Source organism: Trachurus trachurus (genome assembly GCF_905171665.1).
Source record: "Trachurus trachurus genome assembly, chromosome: 24".
Lineage (NCBI taxonomy): Eukaryota > Metazoa > Chordata > Actinopteri > Carangiformes > Carangidae > Trachurus > Trachurus trachurus.
Genome location: NC_139910.1, coordinates 26,946,825 through 26,966,720, shown reverse-complemented (window position 1 = coordinate 26,966,720; position 19,896 = coordinate 26,946,825). Strand labels below are relative to the sequence as shown.

The 19,896-nt window shown below is 42.1% G+C and overlaps 1 protein-coding gene across 2 annotated transcripts; it reads left to right on the top strand.

The window, feature by feature from the left end:
* Positions 1-227: 227 nt before the first annotated feature.
* Positions 228-19,121, top strand: snap25a (synaptosome associated protein 25a; the record flags this gene model as incomplete). 2 transcript variants are annotated; one of them, XM_084000660.1, is made up of 7 exons in its annotated part: positions 228-299; positions 2,393-2,434; positions 6,388-6,436; positions 10,074-10,191; positions 15,507-15,626; positions 17,883-18,027; positions 19,053-19,121. In XM_084000660.1, the coding sequence occupies 7 exons, from the start codon at positions 228-230 to the stop codon at positions 19,119-19,121; spliced, it is 615 nt and encodes a 204-aa protein (XP_083856786.1). The 2 variants fall into 2 exon arrangements, with proteins under 2 accessions (XP_083856786.1, XP_083856787.1); XM_084000661.1 differs by lacking the exon at positions 10,074-10,191 and adding an exon at positions 9,713-9,830.
* Positions 19,122-19,896: the final 775 nt, after the last annotated feature.

The following is a 19,896-nucleotide window of genomic DNA, read 5'->3' as shown; positions in this document are numbered from 1 at the left end:
CTGTTCAGAGAAGCTTCAGAGAGAGGAGCGTTCATGTCGCCTGTGATGCTGCGGGAGTGAAACATGCATGTGACTGATCGCCTGTACCTGTTTGTTCTTCAAAATCATCCACGCCATCCTGACGGTGTTGCCTTGTGTTTTTGTCTCTCTTCCAGCCCTCCCCGGATTCCCACTAGGATCTTTTCTTCCTTGTTGGAGACCTTCTCCACCCCCCACATCCAGCAGCCATGGCAGATGACGCGGACATGCGCAATGAGCTGTCAGACATGCAGCAACGTGCTGACCAGCTCGCCGATGAGGTGAGAGCAGCTCACTCGCTGCAACACCGAGCTCTGACTTATGACGGCATAAACAGACATGACGGCATGCGCACATACTGACTCACAGAGACCTGATCTGAGTTCAGCCAGACTTATTTGAAGAAGTTGAATGAAGAACATACAGAGTAATAAATAAACAACATTTTAGCAAAAACACCATCAATTTTCTAAAGCTAAACATTATTTTAAGAAAATTAAAGCCTCAGCCACAATAATAGGAGGGATGTTTTATACTATAACCTGAAAATGATTTTAATTCATAACAATAGAAATGACCCAGCACCATGTTGTTGTGAGCTCTGGGCTGTGTGCATGGTAACATGAGTATGTGTCTGTGTGTATATCTGATTTGTGTGTAAATGTACAAAATGGACTGTGCAAGTGTATCTGCGTTCATGTGTAGGAATGTGCATGGTGTGTGTATTTTTGTGTATTTGTGAGTGTGTGTGTGTGTCTTCCTGAGAAGTCAGACAGAGAGAGAGAGACAGTCTCACTCCTGGCCCGGAGCAGATCAGCCCACACCCCTCCAGCTTCACATATGACTCACACTGGCACAGCTGAGCAGAATATTAAACACTCACGCACACATGCGTGAACACGGGGCATGCACAAAATGGCGGTGTCAGAATAACAGTTTTTGCCTCTGTTTCGCCGAATAACACGAAGCTCTCTGATCCACGGAGAGGAACGGCAGCATGAACTGCTCCTGTCAGAGCAAAGACCAGCTCTTATTCAGCAGTGGGACTGTTGTTGCTGAGGATCGACTTCAGATGAAAACTGTGAAACTAAAAGATGGAGAAATTAGGAAAGAGACAGGATGAGCTGAAAAAAAACGAAAGAAGAACGGCTACATCAAAAATGGCCGTTCAGTCTGAAGCCTGAGCCCCGTTTGATTCCTTACCCACCCCACCCCCCCTTTCTCCAACCCCCACTGCTCCAGCCTCGCCTCGCTGTGCTCAGGGCGAGCACAGCGAGGCGAGGCTGTGTCATTGTGAGAAGGACGAGATATCACAGAGCTGCTCCAACCAGCCAGCCCTGCTCTGCAGCCTCATGCTTGTTAGAGAGGGAATTGAAACGTACAGCTACATATCTAGCAGCACACAGACTAATAATAGACATCCAGCAGTCAGGGGAGGAGGGGATGCAGAGGGGGGAATCAAACAAGGCTTTTTTTTTAGTGTAATTATTTTTATTGGCAGAGCTGCTGCGTTCTAAAGTAAATCTCTGCTGAGTTAGAAGATCTCAAACGTGTCAAACAGCACTTCAACTTGAGCTCACGCTGCAAAAACTCAAAAATATTTCCAAGAATATTTGTCTTATTTCTTGTCGAAATGTCTCAATTTTAGTCCAAACTAATCTCTTTCCACTTAAAATAAGACTCATCACCTAAAAATTAACTTGTTTTTAGACAGTTTTCACTTGTTTCAAACTAATTTTCAATTGAAACAAGTAGAAAAATCTGCCAGTGAAAGCAAGTTATTTGTTCTTGTAATAAGAAAGAAAAACTTGCTCCACTGTCAGATTTTTCTACTAAAATTTGCTTGAAATTTTTTTTTATAAAGTGTCTAAAAACAAGCTACTTTTAAATGTAATGAGTCTTATTTTAAGTCTAATTAGATTTATTTTGACTAGAAATGACATTTTGACTAGAAATAAGACAACTATTCTTGGTAAGATTTTGAATTGTTGCAGTGCACAGTGATTATTCAGTCGATTCCTAACATGTGCAAATGAACTTCTTAGGAATTAAACTCGTCGCCGCTACTTTCAAATTTCCCGTCACAAGGTGGAACATCTTCAGTAGTCAAAGTGCAGACGCTCCGTGTCTGTGAGTTCACGTTGAGTTCATGTCGATAAACGTCAGATATTGATCCTGTCTGTGTCCTGCTGATTGTTCAGATTGACTCCGCTTTGTTGTGATACATGCTCGCTTATGCTCAATTCAGTGAGCATGCACACAAACAGACACACAAACGCACATGATTGTGAAGGTTTATGGGCTTTATCATATCATTGTTTGGTGATGGCTGTGTCTCTGAGGGAAACTAATCATATCTTTTATTTGTCCACAGTCACTGGAGAGCACTCGTCGTATGCTGCAGCTGGTGGAAGAGGTAAGAAAAGCCCATAATACTCTGACTCACGGCTCCGCCTTGGTGTAAAACTTTCATCATTTACTGTTTGTCATCATCAAGACAAAATATATCACACGACAAGAATAGAAAATAAATGTCATGACACTGAAAGTCGTCATCTCTGATACATTTAGGGCAAAGTTCTTCTGCACAGGACAAACTGGTTCAGTGTTTATTCTATCAAAAAGAAAGAATCTACTTACTAAGGGTTTAATCAGGGAGTTGAGGACAAACAGCAGCGTGTTGAGTTCTTACAGCTGTAGGAGCGTGAACATTACAGCTATGAGGATATTTAATCTAGTTACTGTCTCCTAATGTTGTTACTGGACATGTTCATTTCATTTCACTCTGACACTGAATTATGATTAACAACAAATGTCGACATTTTGTGCATCATAGTTGGTATTTTAAAGAAATTCTTACATGTAGAGACAGGAGTCTTTTTTTATTTATTTAAGCTTTCTTCAACAATCTTTAAAAAAAAAAAAAAAAAAGTCCACATTATAGCCTGTTTTCAACAAAGGACACCACAGCAATAACTGTTTGATAGAGGAGCAGAGTAGGACACTGAAGCAGCACACATGAAGCATGCAAGAGGAGACAGTGTTGTAGTGTGTCGTACAGGACCAGAGCAGACTGGTACAGTGAGGACAATAAGAGTCTCCTTGTTTTATTTCCAGACACATGGTACCAACCGTTCTCTGTGAAAATGTAATAAATGTGGAAAGAATGAGACGTCTCTTCTCAGAACATGAAGATGAATAAACATCAGGTCAACAGTTTGGGAGATACATTTAAATGTGAAGTTAAGCTCCAGCCAGGACTGGAAGCCTCTCACCTTCTCTATCCTTAAGTTGATACAAATCTACCTACAGTACCAGCACATTTTAAATCTCAGTGATTAACACACAATGACCTATTATGTTTAATCTGCACAGAAGAGTTAAACTTATGTTTTGTTTGATTGAAGTGAAGTACCAGAGTATGTCTTTGCTGGGCACAGTTTCTGTTTAGCTGATTTTTCTTGAGATAAGCTAACTATTGGCATATTTCTGAGAGTGGCAAACAATTTCTTAAACATTGTTATTTTAAATCGTTTTTAAGGATCAATCCACAACTGCATTTTCTAGACAGATCAAGCTTTTGCAGATGACGTGCTGCCTGACAGCTCTTTGTCCAGGTGCCGAGGTGCTGGCTGATTTATTTCTGGCTCTACTGAATCTAAAATCGAGAGCTGGCTTTAACACGCAGACTATTGTTCTGGTCTAAGTGCCTGAATCCATTAGTCCCGTCGGGCAGGGCTGAGTGAAGCATGAGTCAGCTGAGTGATGGCCCGAATGACACATGATAGGAAATCAACTAACGTCAGAGACAGAGCATACAACACACACGTTTTTTATTTGCTCCTGTAACATTCACGGCAATAAATGCGACTACAATAAACTGAGGGTGAAAGACGGGGATGAAGAGAAGCCGAGAAGGATGAGAGCGACGCGCCGGCGAGCGGGCGGAGGGAGGGAATAAAAGAGTGAAGGATGGAGGGGGGAGAAGGGAGAAGGGGCGGGGTTGTCTGACATCTCAAGGTCATATTGATCATCCGTGGACAGCTCCACCCCTCCCACTGTACTGCGGGTGTGGAAGGAGGGAGAGAGAGAGAGGAGGAGAAAGTTTGCAGCTCTTTCAGTTCAGTAGTGGGTCAGAGAGAAGCAGCCTGAGGGGCTGAGAGATACGCAGAGTGGATGCCGTCTTGTCTTTATTAAAAAAAGAAATGTGAGCGGAGACAGCCATATCTCGCCACTACTGAAAAGCATCAGTGAGTGAGAAAATGGAGGAAATGAGAAGGACAGTCATCAATTAAATGATTGCATAAGTCATTCCTCCTGCTTTGATGAGAATGAACACAGGAGAAATGGCTCCATTAACAGAACGCTTTGGATGCCATTACCGCACAAATAGCTAATGTGTAGCTACGATCCACTACTCTGTAGATAACATGCAGCCACATTCATGATATCTTGTCAGGATGCCATGGCAGCATCAGTTGTTTTCTCTGTGTTTTCAGTGGAAACGAGGTCTTCTTATTTGTCTACATTTGCTCTTCTACCATGTATACATTTGTATAAATACCAATACCGGGTTTAAAGGGAGAAGCTCCATTGAACCAGCTTCGCTCCTGCATGGGATCATGGGAGATTCCTGTTTCCCCAGGGACACGTTTTTCACTTCTGTGGAATTTCTCTTGGACAGAGACTTGCTGGATTACAGAATAATTGCTCCCCCCTCGCCTCTGAAACATCAATGTGCAGCTTTCCTCCCAAACTGCTGAGGAGGCAGGGGGGGTGTGTGTGTGTGTGTAATGGCGTGTAATGGCGTGTAAGTGCACGCTTGCATACTGACACACCATAATCTTATTTATGCCTATCAAGCCGAGCCAGGTGCCACATCTTAGTGGTGCATTACTGAGGAGGGAGAGTTTCATTTTCCCAAGTGTCACTATCTTCCTCCTCCTCCATTTCTACCAGCATCAAAACCTTGAGCGGAGCGAGCCTATCATCAGTGACTAATAGCTTCACTGTTGAATGCATGTAGGCTCAGATGTTTCCAATAAAACTCATAAAGCTCAAGGAAAACAGACAACCTCCATTTTGAATTTGGAGCAACAAAGATGGTCTCACTTAAAGTTTACAAGCAACACTAATGCACGGTCCAAAGGTCTAACAGCTGCTGACTCTGAGTCAGAGAGGGTGTTGAGATCCTGTGTTATTAGTAAGAATAAGAATATGAATAAGAATGAGAATAAGAATTACTTTGTTCATTCCCAAAGGGAAATTCATTTGTCTGGCATAATTGCATCATTTGTAAAAGGAAATCCAGTGACAGGGCTTTCATTTTAATGAGAACTCCCCTTTGCTGTCAGCAATAAATTGCTAATCTCCTGGGAGCTATTTCCATGTTTCCTGTTAAGGTGTAATAGCCAAATGACCTTTGCTCCTTCTAATCAATAGAAGGCAACACATGCTGATGTTGTGCAAGCAAAATATTCTTATTTACATCAGCATCAGCAAAGGCATCGCAGGTGATAAAATCAGATGTTGTTTAGCTTCTTTGATTTTACTGTATGCTGTAAATATATATGAAATGAAATACTGTAGTTGTCAAGGGGAGTCATTTTCATCAACAGACATACTGTATCACTCTTATGTCTGTAGCCTACATTATGAAGCCAAAGCTTGAGAGGTTAACAAACCTCTCTCCCATGGAAAAAATAAGATCCCATCATGATATCTAAAGCTAACTGATAACATATTATGTCTTATTTATCAAATACATCCAACTTCTAAAATGTAAAATGAACAATTTGTGGTTTTACAGGGAGTTGATGTTTCTCACCCCGGCTAATAAGCTACTGTAAGCTAGCTGTTTTACAGTTTCCAGGATGACCAGCCACTAGCTGTAGTTTCTTAAACCATCAGAGCGTCATTAGCCCTCTCTCTCAACAGAAAAAAAGCAAATAAGCCTCCAAAATATCCCTCTGTCAATGTCACATAGCTCGTCAGCTGTGAAAGCACAACATGGCCGACTGAGTTTTTAGCCTGGTCAGCACTGTTGTTTTAAAGGTGAGCAGAGCAGCTGCCGCCCCTCTGCTAACTGCACCTTTAATTGTCTTCAGTCAGTGTGTTTTATTGCATCAGAAGACTGAATGTTAAAAATATAAAACAGATAGAGAGGTCGAGGAACAATAGGACAGTTTTCTAACGCTGGTGAAAAGTGATAACAGAGAAATTGGAAATGGCTCATGATAGCGTCATTCCATTCACCAGCCATTGTTTTCCTAAGCTGTTTTGGCCTGATTACTGACCTCTACTTCATTTTGTCTTCCCTTCTCCCCTCCCCTTCACCCCTCCCTCCCTCCCCCTGCCTTTGGGGAGTAGAGCAAAGATGCCGGTATCAGGACTTTGGTTATGCTGGACGAGCAGGGAGGTAAGTCTGAGAGAGTTCAGTTCAACACGCAGGTATTAATGATCAGTCACATTCCACAGATGTGCCATAATGATTTAGCATTAGATTATGATTATATTTGCAAACCAGCAGCTCCATAAGTGATAATGTTGCTGTTACGTTTAACGAATTAAACACCTGAATTGATAAATTGTTTCATATGCAGATGCTTGTTCTCATTTAAATGCATTTCCAAACTAATTCATATCTTCCAGCCTTTTTTTAAAGTAATAATTTCTGATTTTGGTTTTTATTTGACACATACATATTTTTTTATTATTGGTCAAGATACCAGCTTAACTTTGGGGAAATTTTCTTTCTTTCAGCTTCCTTTAACCTTTGTTTCCTTTGGCTAACATTTTTCCCTTTGATTTGCCAAACTGCGTTTGATTTGCCAGCAGCTTGTTTTTTTGTTGTTTTTTTCATTAGCTAACACAGGCAGCGAAAGGAGAGCTTGAAAGTGCCAAATCATTAACAGATCCATTGAAGAATATTTAATGCCATCCACTGCAGTGCCAAAACCCTACAGCTCAACATCAAGATAAATTCATTCTTCTCCATAATCAGGTTGGGTTAATGTGTTTGTATCTGTGGCAGCCAGTGGCAGGATGATTTCTGGGCTGATCTTAGATCTGTTTGTGTTACAACATTATTAGCATGTCAAAATTATTAACTTGAAGCCATGCTGCTGTCATGGACTTAATAACTTTTTAATTCAGTGACGACAGATTTTATATTTCATGACATAATTCACAGAAAATTTGCCCCAATACCAGTGGCTGCAAAATAATAACACCTCTCCATGAATGTGCTCCACAGGTCACTTAATAATTATTAGTTTGGGCAACATGTCTTTAACCTTTATCGTCTAAATACCCCTGGAGCACGAAATATCCAAACAGAGCAGAGAACAGCTGATCAGACCCTGCCACCCTGCTGACAGTCCAGAGCTGTAGAAAGACAAGAGGTGGATCAGAAAACCGATCGATTTAGCTGGTAACGACAAAATACTCACTTTCTCTGTCAGCTCATACACTGCTTTGTACAATCCCTGGTTACATGCACTTTGTTAAAGAGCAACCTCACATGAAATGATATGATTTATAGTGTGTAACATCAAATAGTTAAAGGGATAGTTCACCCAAAATTCAAATTTCACCCATTATCTACTCACCCTCATGTCGACTAAGAGCTGTGAGAAGTTTCAGAGTCCTCCGTTCCTTCTCTGAGTTACGGGGGGGTCCGCGCAGCAGTATTTGTCCATATAATGGTTGTCAATGGATACCAACTTTCTTCGTCCAAAAAGACATACCAAAAACCATCCAAATACCTCCATACTGCTCGTCTGTAATGTCCCTCTTGTATTGAAGCCCCGACATGAGAAATTGTTCCGCCGGGACACAGGAAGAGCAGTGAACCGAGACACTGGGAGCTTCCGCTACAAACAAGCTTAAAATATAGACTTATTTAATTTTTTTCCGAACAATTTCTCATGTTGGGGCTTCAATACAAGAGGGACATTACAGACGAGCACTAAGAGAGAAGGAACGGAGGACTCTGAAAATTCTCACAGCTCTTAGTTGACATGAGGGTGAGTAGATAATGGGTGAAATTTGAATTTTGGGTGAACTATCCCTAATGATACTATGAAAGTTGGTATAATAAGGTAACCTGAGCTTCACTGGGCTCTCGTGGGGGGGGGGGGGGGCACAGGCCCTGAGCTCTCCTGTTGGCTAGGGGGCATGTAAACCAGTTCACCAGCCCTGTAAGAGGGAGCCTTAATTGTAGCAGCATGGTTGTTCACTCAGGGGGATAAAAGCCTCATCCCTCCACTGACTATCCATTTATTCCCTCATCCGCAGTCAGTGTTCCCAGCACTGTTCTGTACCCACAGGGTCACTCCTCACAAACCAATTGCAACGGCTCACTAGACACACAGGAGGCTGTGGGTCTGAGCTGACCTCTGACCTCTGTGTTATTGACTTTAGTGCAGGCAGTGCTGTGGAACACTTGACACTGGAGACTGTTATTAATGGGTGCCGAGGTTTTGCTTTAGATGAAATAAAAATTCAATTGAGCCGCCATATTTTCATACAGTACCAGTCTTCAACGAGTGCAGCAGGCTCAGTGCTCCTACCCCACTTCACCCTAGCAACACAAACTCAACATGGATCCTGATTCACTGAATTTATTTAAATGAATGCATGGCAAACAGGGATTTTACAAATCTGAAAAAGTCAATGAACTAGTTCTCAGTCCGCTCCATATTTAACTGTGCCTCACCCTCTCACACTCTGCCTGCACTGTATTTCCTTTAATCAGGATGGAAATCCTTTGTGCAGTGGAACAGTCACCGACCCACCATTCACCACATCAGCATGACAAAGGCCTGACGCCCATAAACCACAACACAGTCATATTTTAAATCCTTTGACAATGTGCAAAACCAGACAAAAGCAACACAGGCAGGTTCAAATGAGCCAGTTTTATTCACTCCAGTGTGACAGCGAAATATTACAATCAAAAAATGGTAATTAGCCTCTTAAAGGGCCCCCTCACTAAAAGACAGTCTGTCCACCATGCTCATGCCTTCATCCACAGCCTCTCAGATCTACTTCAGTAACTGTTATGGTTCATGTAGCTCCAAGGCCAGACCAGTCAGACCAGAGCAGATGTAACGATGCTCATATATTCCCATCTGCTATCATCATTTCACCATTAGTAACATTATTTTTTTCCATAAATAAGGTGGATGTGTGAAAAGCAAAAAAGGAAAGAGTTCAGCGTCCTTAATGTTTAAAATTGCAAATTTTACTTATCATCAGATGTGGAAAATGTTTCACAAATCAGAGGAAGAAAGGCCTGTCAGACAACACACACTGTCACCAGGCTCTCAAAGGAGCTTCCTTTCTCTGTGCTAAATATGAAGCATTGAAAGGTTTTAACTTTCAACCAAATTCTCCAATCACATCAGCAAATTATAATCACTGCTTTAGTGTACTGTGCTTTTTGTATCATTTTCTGGACCAAAAATTCAATTTGTCCAAACTTGTGTTTTATCCCAGCAAATCAATGCATCCAGTAGAAACTGAGTGAAGTCTTTAATCTCATGCCCTGACGCATGCACGCACACACTAGGGCACACACACACACTCACTTACACACACACACTCACAGTTGCTGCTCATCATTACTCATATTTCTGTCAATCAGTCAATGAAATTCATTCCACTACTGTCATCCCTTTGTCCTGACCAGAGCAACTCGATCGTGTTGAAGATGGCATGAACCATATCAACCAAGACATGAAGGAAGCCGAGAAAAATTTAAAAGATTTAGGGAAATGCTGTGGGCTTTTCATATGTCCATGTAACAAGTAGGTACTGACAACGTGCCCCAAAGGTTCTTTACATATGTGGTGGCGTCCAGTTTTCCTCTTTTTTTTTTCTTTTTTTTTAATTTTTCTTTTTTTTTACTTTCACTTGTCACAGTGAGTGTCTGAAGTTGTTGTCTTCTCTCCTTTGTCCTCTCTTTATCTCTCTCTTCCTCTCCTCTTCCTCCCTCTCTCTCTCTTCTCGTGCTTCGTTCTATGGGGGATAAATGACTTGTGTTTAATCAGAGCAACTGGAGCGCATCGAGGAGGGAATGGACCAAATCAATAAGGACATGAAGGATGCAGAAAAGAATTTGAACGATCTAGGGAAATTCTGTGGTCTTTGCTCCTGTCCATGTAACAAGTAGGTGCTGCTTGCCTGCCTGCCTGCCTGCCATTCAGAAACAAGAGTAAATATCTAAGAAAGAAAGAATCAAATAAAGTAACCGAGGTAGAAGTGACATCATGATGGCCGTCGGCCAATAGTCCGCTCTGCTCCAGCTCCAAATAAACACTGACTCCGCCCCTTTTGCAGCTATAGAAGGTGGACACAGGAGGATGAGAAACGCTTTAAAATACGCTCTTGCACACACCCACACCCACATCCACACACACATTTTATACATAAAGTCGAACTGAAATTTGTATTCTCTTCACCTTTCATGGCAGGAAAAACTCAATGATCCTGTGGCTTACGACATCATATATTTTTAAGGAATAATACTATTTGGAAAGCTAGCAAGCTAAACTAACTGGCTGCTATTTGAGAACTGGAAACTAGTTAGCCTAAGCTGAAAACATTAGCATCAATTTCGAGTAAACATTGCTTTTATTGGTGTAACATCAATGTCTCTTTCGGGAGGAGTCTAGCTAGCATTCTCTCTTCCAATGGTCAGATGTGATCTCACTGTCAAAACAGTAACAAGTGTGTGTGACTTGCAGAGTCACAGAACAACGTATGGTAGGAGAGCTCAGATCACAGATGGCAAACGTCGGCCCCAAGCTGGTTAACCGCCTGTGTATCTGATGTAACTGAAGTGATATAACAAACCATTTGTAGTATCTGCCCACACAGATAATGCAGTAATCAAATGATAAGGACGTACACTGTTAGATGGATAAAGATATCCACGCTGTACCACACACTGTAGAGGATGCAGTCGAGGCAGGAAATCAACATTTTGACCAAATAAGTCACAAGTCAGTAGGATACTGATCACTGAGCAGTTTCAGTTCGACTTTAATGCAGCTTCAGACGATGACACATACTGTAGATTGCGGGCACATGCAGCAGCCTTGGGTTCCTATAGAAACTATAACCTCCAGAGATACACAACAGTATCCCAGAGTCCATAACTCCTCAACTGGCAACCATCCCACAATCCATTAGTCTGGGCCATCGCTACCTGATTGGCCTCTAAACCTGTATATTAACCATGTAAACATCTACTCAAATGTATGTAACACTTCCCTGCTGCTGTTGGGCAGAGGAACCAGAACATGCAGATAAACGGGCAAAACCCAATTCCTGCAAAGACGAGCTCAAAAAGTCCAGTCCTCCACGTAAGCTCTCCTGCACTCAGCCAAGGCCACGGTTCATCAATAAGTGCCTCTCTTAACGCCCTTCTACCAAGTGCCCTTCTCCAAGTGCCCTATTCTCTAAGCTTCCACTTCTCCAAACACCTTTATAATGGGAGTCATATACATGCAGGTGTAGCCACTGTAGAGGTCCCTCTTCTAACTTCCGTACTGATTCGTCCTGAAGAGTCATTTTTTTATAGTATTAATGCAAAGTGATGGAACAAGGGGACTTCTACACATCATATCTCTTTAGCTGTCCAACCCTATCCAACTTAGATTCAACTAAAAGAGCAGGGCTGGGGCTCCCGAAGCATCTTGGCACTCGGATCATTTCATGTGTTGACCCACATGGGTAATTCAGTGATCTTGGTTTCAAAATGCCTTCGGTCAGCCTGGTCCAGGACTGTTTGACACTTCTCCTCATCTGCATGATCGCTATACCACCACCACACCGTTCTAACATCCACTAGATCCTCACCTTTTTACAGGCAACAAAGACCTTGTTCCTAACCCCCCCACACCCCCTCCCCTCCCCCCACCACCATTTCTTTGAAACCACCAAGTGCCAATGACATGGAATGACTGGCGAGCATGACCCTTTGAATGCTCATGCATGCATGACGATGCAACTCATAACAGCAATGCTGCACATGGAGATATTAACAGTGAAGATGGTGTTGATGATGTTGATGGTGATGATGAACGAATCTTTCTATGTTTTATTTACCGTGAGAAAAGTACAAAGCCTTGTCTTATTTTGAAAAGGTATGAAAAGAGGATGAACATCATCGACAAAAGAAGAAACCGATTCAGCATAAAACACATACAGTGATTGAAAAAAAATAGAATAGTATTTCTGTAGAGCAAAAAATGTTGGACTTGAAAATTAAGCCAAAATATCCAAGCAATACTTTCATAACATTTGTCCTTCTGAGCACTGAAAAATAGTGCCAATAATAATCATTTCATAGACTGGACCGAATCCCAAATCAAACAGAACAGATGTTTGTTGCATGAGAAGAAACAAAGAAATCATGGTTTAAAACAGGAGACAAAAAGGAGAATGCTACATGAACATTGTCCAGTGCTGGAAGGGATGCAGCGAACACATCACAAGGATGCAAAAATGACAGCATGACACATTCAGAGGAAAAGAGAAAAACAGGAGTGATCTGTGTTGTTCCTGGGAGCTGGAAACTGGGTTAGGACACATGCGCAGTGAGATATTTTGGGGGATGTAGCTGTGTTTGTTCTGTAAAATGGGTACATCATGCCACTGAGCATGCACTGCGTGGTGCCCTTGTCTTTACATGGCTCTGTGTGCTGATCCAGCCCACTGCTGCCTTGTTTTTCCCCCCTCTGGTTGTGCTGTAGTTTCTCTGCAGTGCCACCTCTCCTGCAGAGCGCTGTGCTAAATGAGCCTTCATCCTGCACTGGCTGTTCAAAATGACTGTTCGCTAAGCTCCCTCTCCCGAGGGGAACTCGCTTACATGTAGGTCAGCATATCAGATAGTGGCATGAGAGCCTGCTGGGAAGTTGACTCACACTGAATGCATATAGATGGATGCTGGAAAGGAAAAACGGGACATTATTTTTCTTGGATTTTTTCCCCCCACTTCCCAGAAAGTGACTCTTTTATTCCTTCGTGCACACTGGGATGTTTCTTTAATCCCTTCAGCGTGGTGCAGGCTGTCTGTCAGAATTAGCTGGTTGTTGGTTTTTTTGGTGCTTAATGTCTTTGGATTCTGGCTGTCTGCGTGCTGCTGGGAGTGGATTTTGATTGGTAGACACTGTAGCTCAACTCACAGGTCACTCAGGGAATGAATTAGATAGAATGAGTTCAGCTTTACCACAGGATCGGCAATACTCATATGATCTAATCAGATCATCTCGGTTCAATCACAGCAAAGCTGATTAGGGAAGTGCATTATATCCATTCTGAGACTGTGGGGAAGCAAACTACACAGGAGAACAAACTGAGTATCAAAGGAGAGGAAAGTGAGAGGAAAAGACACAACCATTTGTACAATGCTGAGGAACAAGATAAAGAGGACTCAGACAAGGGTGGTGTGTGTGTTTATGTCAGCATGGGCAGGAAGCTAAGCGAAGCCTTACTTCAGTCTATTTCTATTAATAAAGGCAGTGTAGGAGGCCGAGCCATCAGCTACAGTACATCCACACAGCTCACCAAGGTTATACAGGACTCAGCAACTGACCCCACCACACAGGATTAGGAAGTGACAGAGGATGATCAGATAGAAAATGTACAGATATGTGATCAATTACTCAGAGTTAAAACTGACTGAACCACCACTCGGATGATCCTTCAATTTGTACCACACCCATGACCCCTGGACAAAACTTAGATATCAGTTACTCCCAAAATATTTGTGGTTCTTGACTAAACATGAAAATCACTTTGACATGGGTTTCAAAATGTTTAACCCCTTCCTGGACAGTTGTTTTTGCTGCAAAAACACAACATTTCTATGGGGTTTAGGGCTGGTGACAGTATTTCAGTGATAAGAAGAGATATCCAAAATCCCCTCAGTGAAAACTTCTGGCTCTAATATGTCAACAAAATAAAACAAGAATTTTGAAAGGGGCTTTATCCATTGTTCAGATTTCGGTTCTGGAAATTAGCACATATTTCATTAGATATTGCCTCATTTACATATTTAAACATAACATTTGACAAAACAAAAAAATATATTTGTCTTAATGTGAGTAATAAACTTGGGAAGTTTCATGGTGATATCTGTTAGTTAAAATACATTAAAAACCCCATAGGTGGAGGTGGACATTTTTGTCCACTTGAAGGGCCATGGATGTGGTTAAAGTGCATTACGGGTCCAAAAAATGGACTTTCATTCTGAAATTCGGGACATCCAGAGTTTACCCAAAGATACACCTCCTTGCCAAAAATCAGGCCCCAGTGACCTTTTATTTGACTGTGGGGAGTTGGGAAAGTGTGGACACAAAAATGTCCAGGGGTAAAAGGAGGGTTGGCACCTTAAAAGCCCTGGAGATAAAAAAAAATCACCTTCCTTCCTCTCTGTCCCGACTGGTTTTGTGCCAAAGCAGGTGCTGAATCTGATGGTGTGAGATCCAGCGTTTGTCAAGTGTTGCAGCCGAGCCGTGATTGTTAGCACAGCTGTCAGCATCAGCACACGTCTCCTTCTACTCTTGAAACAGAAGAGTCAAAATCTCTATCACGCTCTTCGCTCCTCTGCCTCACTGCTACCTGACACAGATCTGAACCTGGAGGAAAAGCAGTGACATTTACAGACACAAATCCAAGGCCCGTGCTGGAGGGGGGTGTGGGGTGTGGGGTGGGGGGTGGGGGGTAACAGTAGACATAGGAACAGTAAAAGCATGATGTTATTCTCTGTTGACTCCCTCCAGTTTCTTGCTTTGTTTTGTTTCCTTTAGTCGTTTCGCAGTTTGTTCTCCACATTAATCGTCGTCCCTCCCAACAATGTGACAGTCCTGTACACTCTCTGTTGTGTGTCTGCCAAACAGCCTGTCTCTTGTCTGTTTTCTGTCACACGGGGGACATTTGACTGTGGGAGTGGGGTGGGGTTCATCAATGCAACAATACAAGAAGTGCCAGTAGGATGGTTAGAAACTAAAAAAAGAAAAGGATTCCTAAATGTTGCAACTATGCATGCCTAGATTACGCACAGATGTGACTTAGCACACAAGGCTTGCCTGATTCTGAGCAGTATGTTATATATGAGATATAACATCACACACATTACTACTGTGTAGCAACAGAATGAGCCTGTACCAAACCCAACTACCAACCAGTCCATGCCTGCTATGCTTTGCTTGACTTAGTCTAGTCCCCACCATATATATCTGTGCTGAATGCATGAAACCAAATAACACCTTTGTGTCAGCTGATCACGCTACATATTGATATTTCTATAAATAACATACGTATATGCTGATCAAGTACCTCAAATCCAAGGCTCTCTTTGTAGATATGACTAATGGGAAGCCAGCCTGGTTGAGGTAAATGATATCATCACTCGGTTTAAACTGTTGAGTAACTGTCCCTCCTCATCCTCGTTCCCAATCGCTGCCGGTGGTCAGGATGAAGAGCGGAGCCAGCAAGGCCTGGGGGAACAACCAGGACGGGGTTGTGGCTAGCCAGCCCGCCCGCGTGGTGGACGAGCGTGAACAGATGGCCATCAGCGGAGGCTTCATCCGCAGGTAAGAGGACAGGATTTAGGTTCACGAAGCACAGTAAAATGGACGTACAAGACAGGAGAAGATGGAGATGGATAACATTTATATGGAAAAGCAATAAACCCTCCCCCCATTGAAGCTACTTCCCATCCTGTCTACACTTTAAGGTGTTAGCTACAAGTTGAATTCCTCCCGGGCAGTAAGTGTCGCACTCACACTCGCCTGCTCTCGCTCCAACCTTCAATCGGCTTTATGCACAGCTCCACTACTTCCTGACCTCACAACAATGGTCAGACACACCTGGATTAATCAGTTTGTCCAATAATGTAAGACAGGAAATAAAGGAGCTGGCTTAAGTTCAGGAAGTAGTGGAGCTGTGCATAAAGCCTATTGTACTGGTTGCCAGGTACGCCTTTTGGGAGCAGCTAGTTGCTAAAGCTAAGCTAACGCTAAACATGTTTAAACAGCAGCTCTGGTGTTGACAGCGGACTGGAAACACATCTGAATCATTTCACACTAACTCACCTGCAGACAAACCCGACAAACCCACAGCATCACACCTGCACCGGAAACGTTACAGTACCGACTGACCGTTTGTTAGCTTAGCATTAGCACAATGCCATTTTCTCCATAGCGCTATCACAATCTGCTACCCCTGAGCTCCGCCTCACGTGACATCAACTCACTAATGCTGTTGGTGCAGAGATCATTTCATGCCGATGTTGCCAACGTAACCAGTTGTAAATATTTATATATTTTGGACCCGTCAAAATGTATAAAACAATTATTTCTATACTATAAAAAAAATTCATTTTATTCTGCACCCCTCTAGATGTTCTTTGGATGGTTTTTTTTCTTTTTTCCTATTTTTAATTAATCGTTTTGATGAAAAAGTTTTAGCTACAACCTTTACGTTTTAGAATTTATTAAACAAACAAGAGGTCATCCTCTGGCTGAGTTAAGCTAACGGTCTCATGGTTCCATGAGAGTGGAATCAAATTTCTTCAACCGTCAGGAGAGCAAAGTATTTTTCTAAAAAGGTCAAACTTTTGTGTAAAAAAAAGTTTTGAACGTTAAGGTGGATCCTCATGAGAAATCCATCGGCCTCTTAAGTTTAATGACAGAAAAACGCTTTTAATGACAGAGAAGAGGAAGAGTTTCAGCCAGAGATGTAGCACAGGACTCCTGGTTAATGAAGAAAAAAAGATGACAGGAGGTGTTGACATGACATATTAATATTATCATGAACGTTAGTGGAGTTCATGTTTTACGCAGCTCTGCAGCAGCTTGAGTCTTGGGTCATAAACACTTATAAGTAAGAATTATACAAAGTTATCTCCATTGTGGTCCAGTAGCATTATCAGCATGATAGCTAATAATCACTGTAAAGTAGATACTGTATGCGCAGCTACAAAAGCTGTGATTGAGCTGCTAGCATGTTCTGGACTCTAACCTGTGTCCAGAACTTCAGTGTGTATAGAAGTCCAGCTGTACGTCCCTGCAGTGACCCTTTAAGCCGATTTGGAGGTGTGAAAAGAAATGATTTAATAAAACAATCTACACCTAAGAGGTATTTTTTCCATGTAAAATAATTGGCTAGTGTTTTACATTAAGCAGAAGTCCTGTGGAGGTCAGAACAGCCAGTGCACAATGTGTGAAAAGGACAGCGCAGAAGGCCCAGCTAAGTGGAAATGAGGAGAGGCGAAGAGGAGGTGAAGAGATTAATTAATTCCTCTCGTCTTAGTTCTACGTCAGCGTTTCCCCTCAGGAAACTTGTCACTGCGGTGAGAAGCGGATTCAGTGCAAACAGACAGAGACGAGTGAAGGGAACATTTTCAACAAGCTGCTAAAACATTCAGTTAATCAGAATCTAAAACACGGCATGAAAAGGTTTGACCAAATTATTCTATAATATTCATCTTCCTTGTCGTTAACATCATAAACTGACTTGGACTAGGTATCAGATATTATATTTAATGCTCTGGTTTCACACACGGCTTATTTTAAGGAATAGCATCGTAAGCTTTAAGCAGCAGTGAAACAGCATAGAAACTGTTGTGCAGAGGAATCTCCTTGTGTCCAGATGCCTGTTGTGAGGTCAGAGGTCAAACTCTGCTCCAGAGACAAAAAACAAAGGATCAGAGGTGAAACCTGTGCGAGCTGGTCACAGAGGGAGCGGGCAGCACCTCTTCAACCTGCTCATCCAGACAATATGTGGTGTGTGACCTGCTGTTGCTGCAGACAAGACCTCTAACCTGGAGTGTGTGTGTGTGTGTTTAGGGTAACAGACGATGCCCGGGAAAATGAGATGGACGAGAACCTGGAGCAGGTGGGCGGCATCATCGGTAACCTGCGCCACATGGCCCTGGACATGGGCAACGAGATCGACACCCAGAACCGCCAGATCGACAGGATCATGGAGAAGGTAGACACACACACCAGCAGATTTATTAACAGCTTTCAACTTAAACACCACTCACTGTGCAGAGCAGTTTACATATCAACAGCCTTCATGAAGTGACACTGCTCTCTGTGAAGATGAAGGTCATGCAGCTGATTTTAATGTAATCACGTGAAGACATTTCTCACTCACCTGTTCCTCTTTTCTTCAGTCACAAACCCTTTTGTGGCAGCGAGGACAGATTTCAAAATCATTATGTAGATCCTCCAACACTCCATTGAAAACTAGAGATTCTTTTATTCCATTTAGCAAAATGTGATATTTTTACTGTTCCCCTTCATAGTCATACAGAGAGCAGTGGGATAGGAGAATTAAAACATCATCCTTTTGTCATATTCCCTGTTAAGGAAGATCAGCAGCATAAGTCTGCATGACATTTGCATGACAATAACACAAATATTATTTAAACAAAGCGAAGGAAACCGAGGTCAGGATTCACCAACCCTCTTTTCAAAAATACATTTCTATTTGGAAATGTAAATAATTACTGCAATCAGGAAGACTAGCAGCGTTCTAGAGCGCAGCTAATGGGGATCCTAACAAATAAAACATAACATAAAACAGACATTTCTTATCTCAAATGTGTTTCTATGATGATAACAGTAAGCAGTAAGATCATTATTTAAGAACATTAAATAAGAGAGGATACACACATATTATCATTGAACTGCAGAATTTTTTATTGCATTGGTTCATCAATAATCCATAGTGGGAACCAAACTGCAGCCACAACACAGTTATTCTATGTCACATATCTGTAGCATATGTATTTATACACATTTTACACACATTTTTGGAAAGGTTATTGCTAATCATGTCCATAGTTGGACTACAGCAAACACAAATACTAAGCCCTACCGCTCTTCCACGTCAAGATTCTGACAAGACACTGAAAACTACATCTGATATTATTTGGATATTTAAGAGTCAGTTCATGAGGCTGACTTCCTCCTCCTCTCTCCTCCTCCTCCTCCTCCTCCTCCTCCCAGGCCGACTCCAACAAGACCAGGATTGACGAGGCCAACCAGCGCGCCACAAAGATGCTGGGCAGTGGCTAAGCTCCTCGCCCGGAGCGCGATCATCCCGACGTCCCGCGCCACACATCGACAGGCGCTGACATGCTTTCATCATGGTATTGACCTTCTAGGTTTGCACACATGCACATATCACCTCCCCTCCCCATTGTAAATGTTGTTCTGTGTGTTGTCTGTCCAGCTTTTTCAAGATGATTGTCCTCGTAAAAAGATGATTTCTTATACTCCGTATATCATTCTTTCCAAAGGTTGTATATAGTGCTGACTTGATGGCTCTCTAGCTCACCTGTGAAGTTTTTATTCTCTTTATCAGAATATATATATATATATCATATATTATAATATATCATATATAATATATATATATATAAAAGTACACTGCTCTGGATGACAAGTATATAATAGGAATGCTATACAAGCTGTTTGTTTTTATTCCTTTTCCTTTTCAGTATCTCAGTATCGTCCTAGTAAAACTGTGTCATTCCATTTAGGCTACTGTCATGCTCCTTATTTTGGTGTTGTCACGATAAACAGGCAGAAGACTGGTGGAGAAACTTGAGTGAGGATTTACTGAGCGATGGTGCAGATGAGTGGAGATAGCAAAGAGCACTTACAATCAAAAGGCAGTCGTTGGTACATTTTCCTTCATCGCAATCATACTGTTCATACTGAGTTACTGTTTAGACAATGTGCAACTAGACTCTCTGTAGCTGTATTAGACATTGCATTCCAAGTGATGTGAATTGTGCGTTCTCTGCATGACAAATGGTAGATTTTAGTCTTATAAATAAAACTTGTC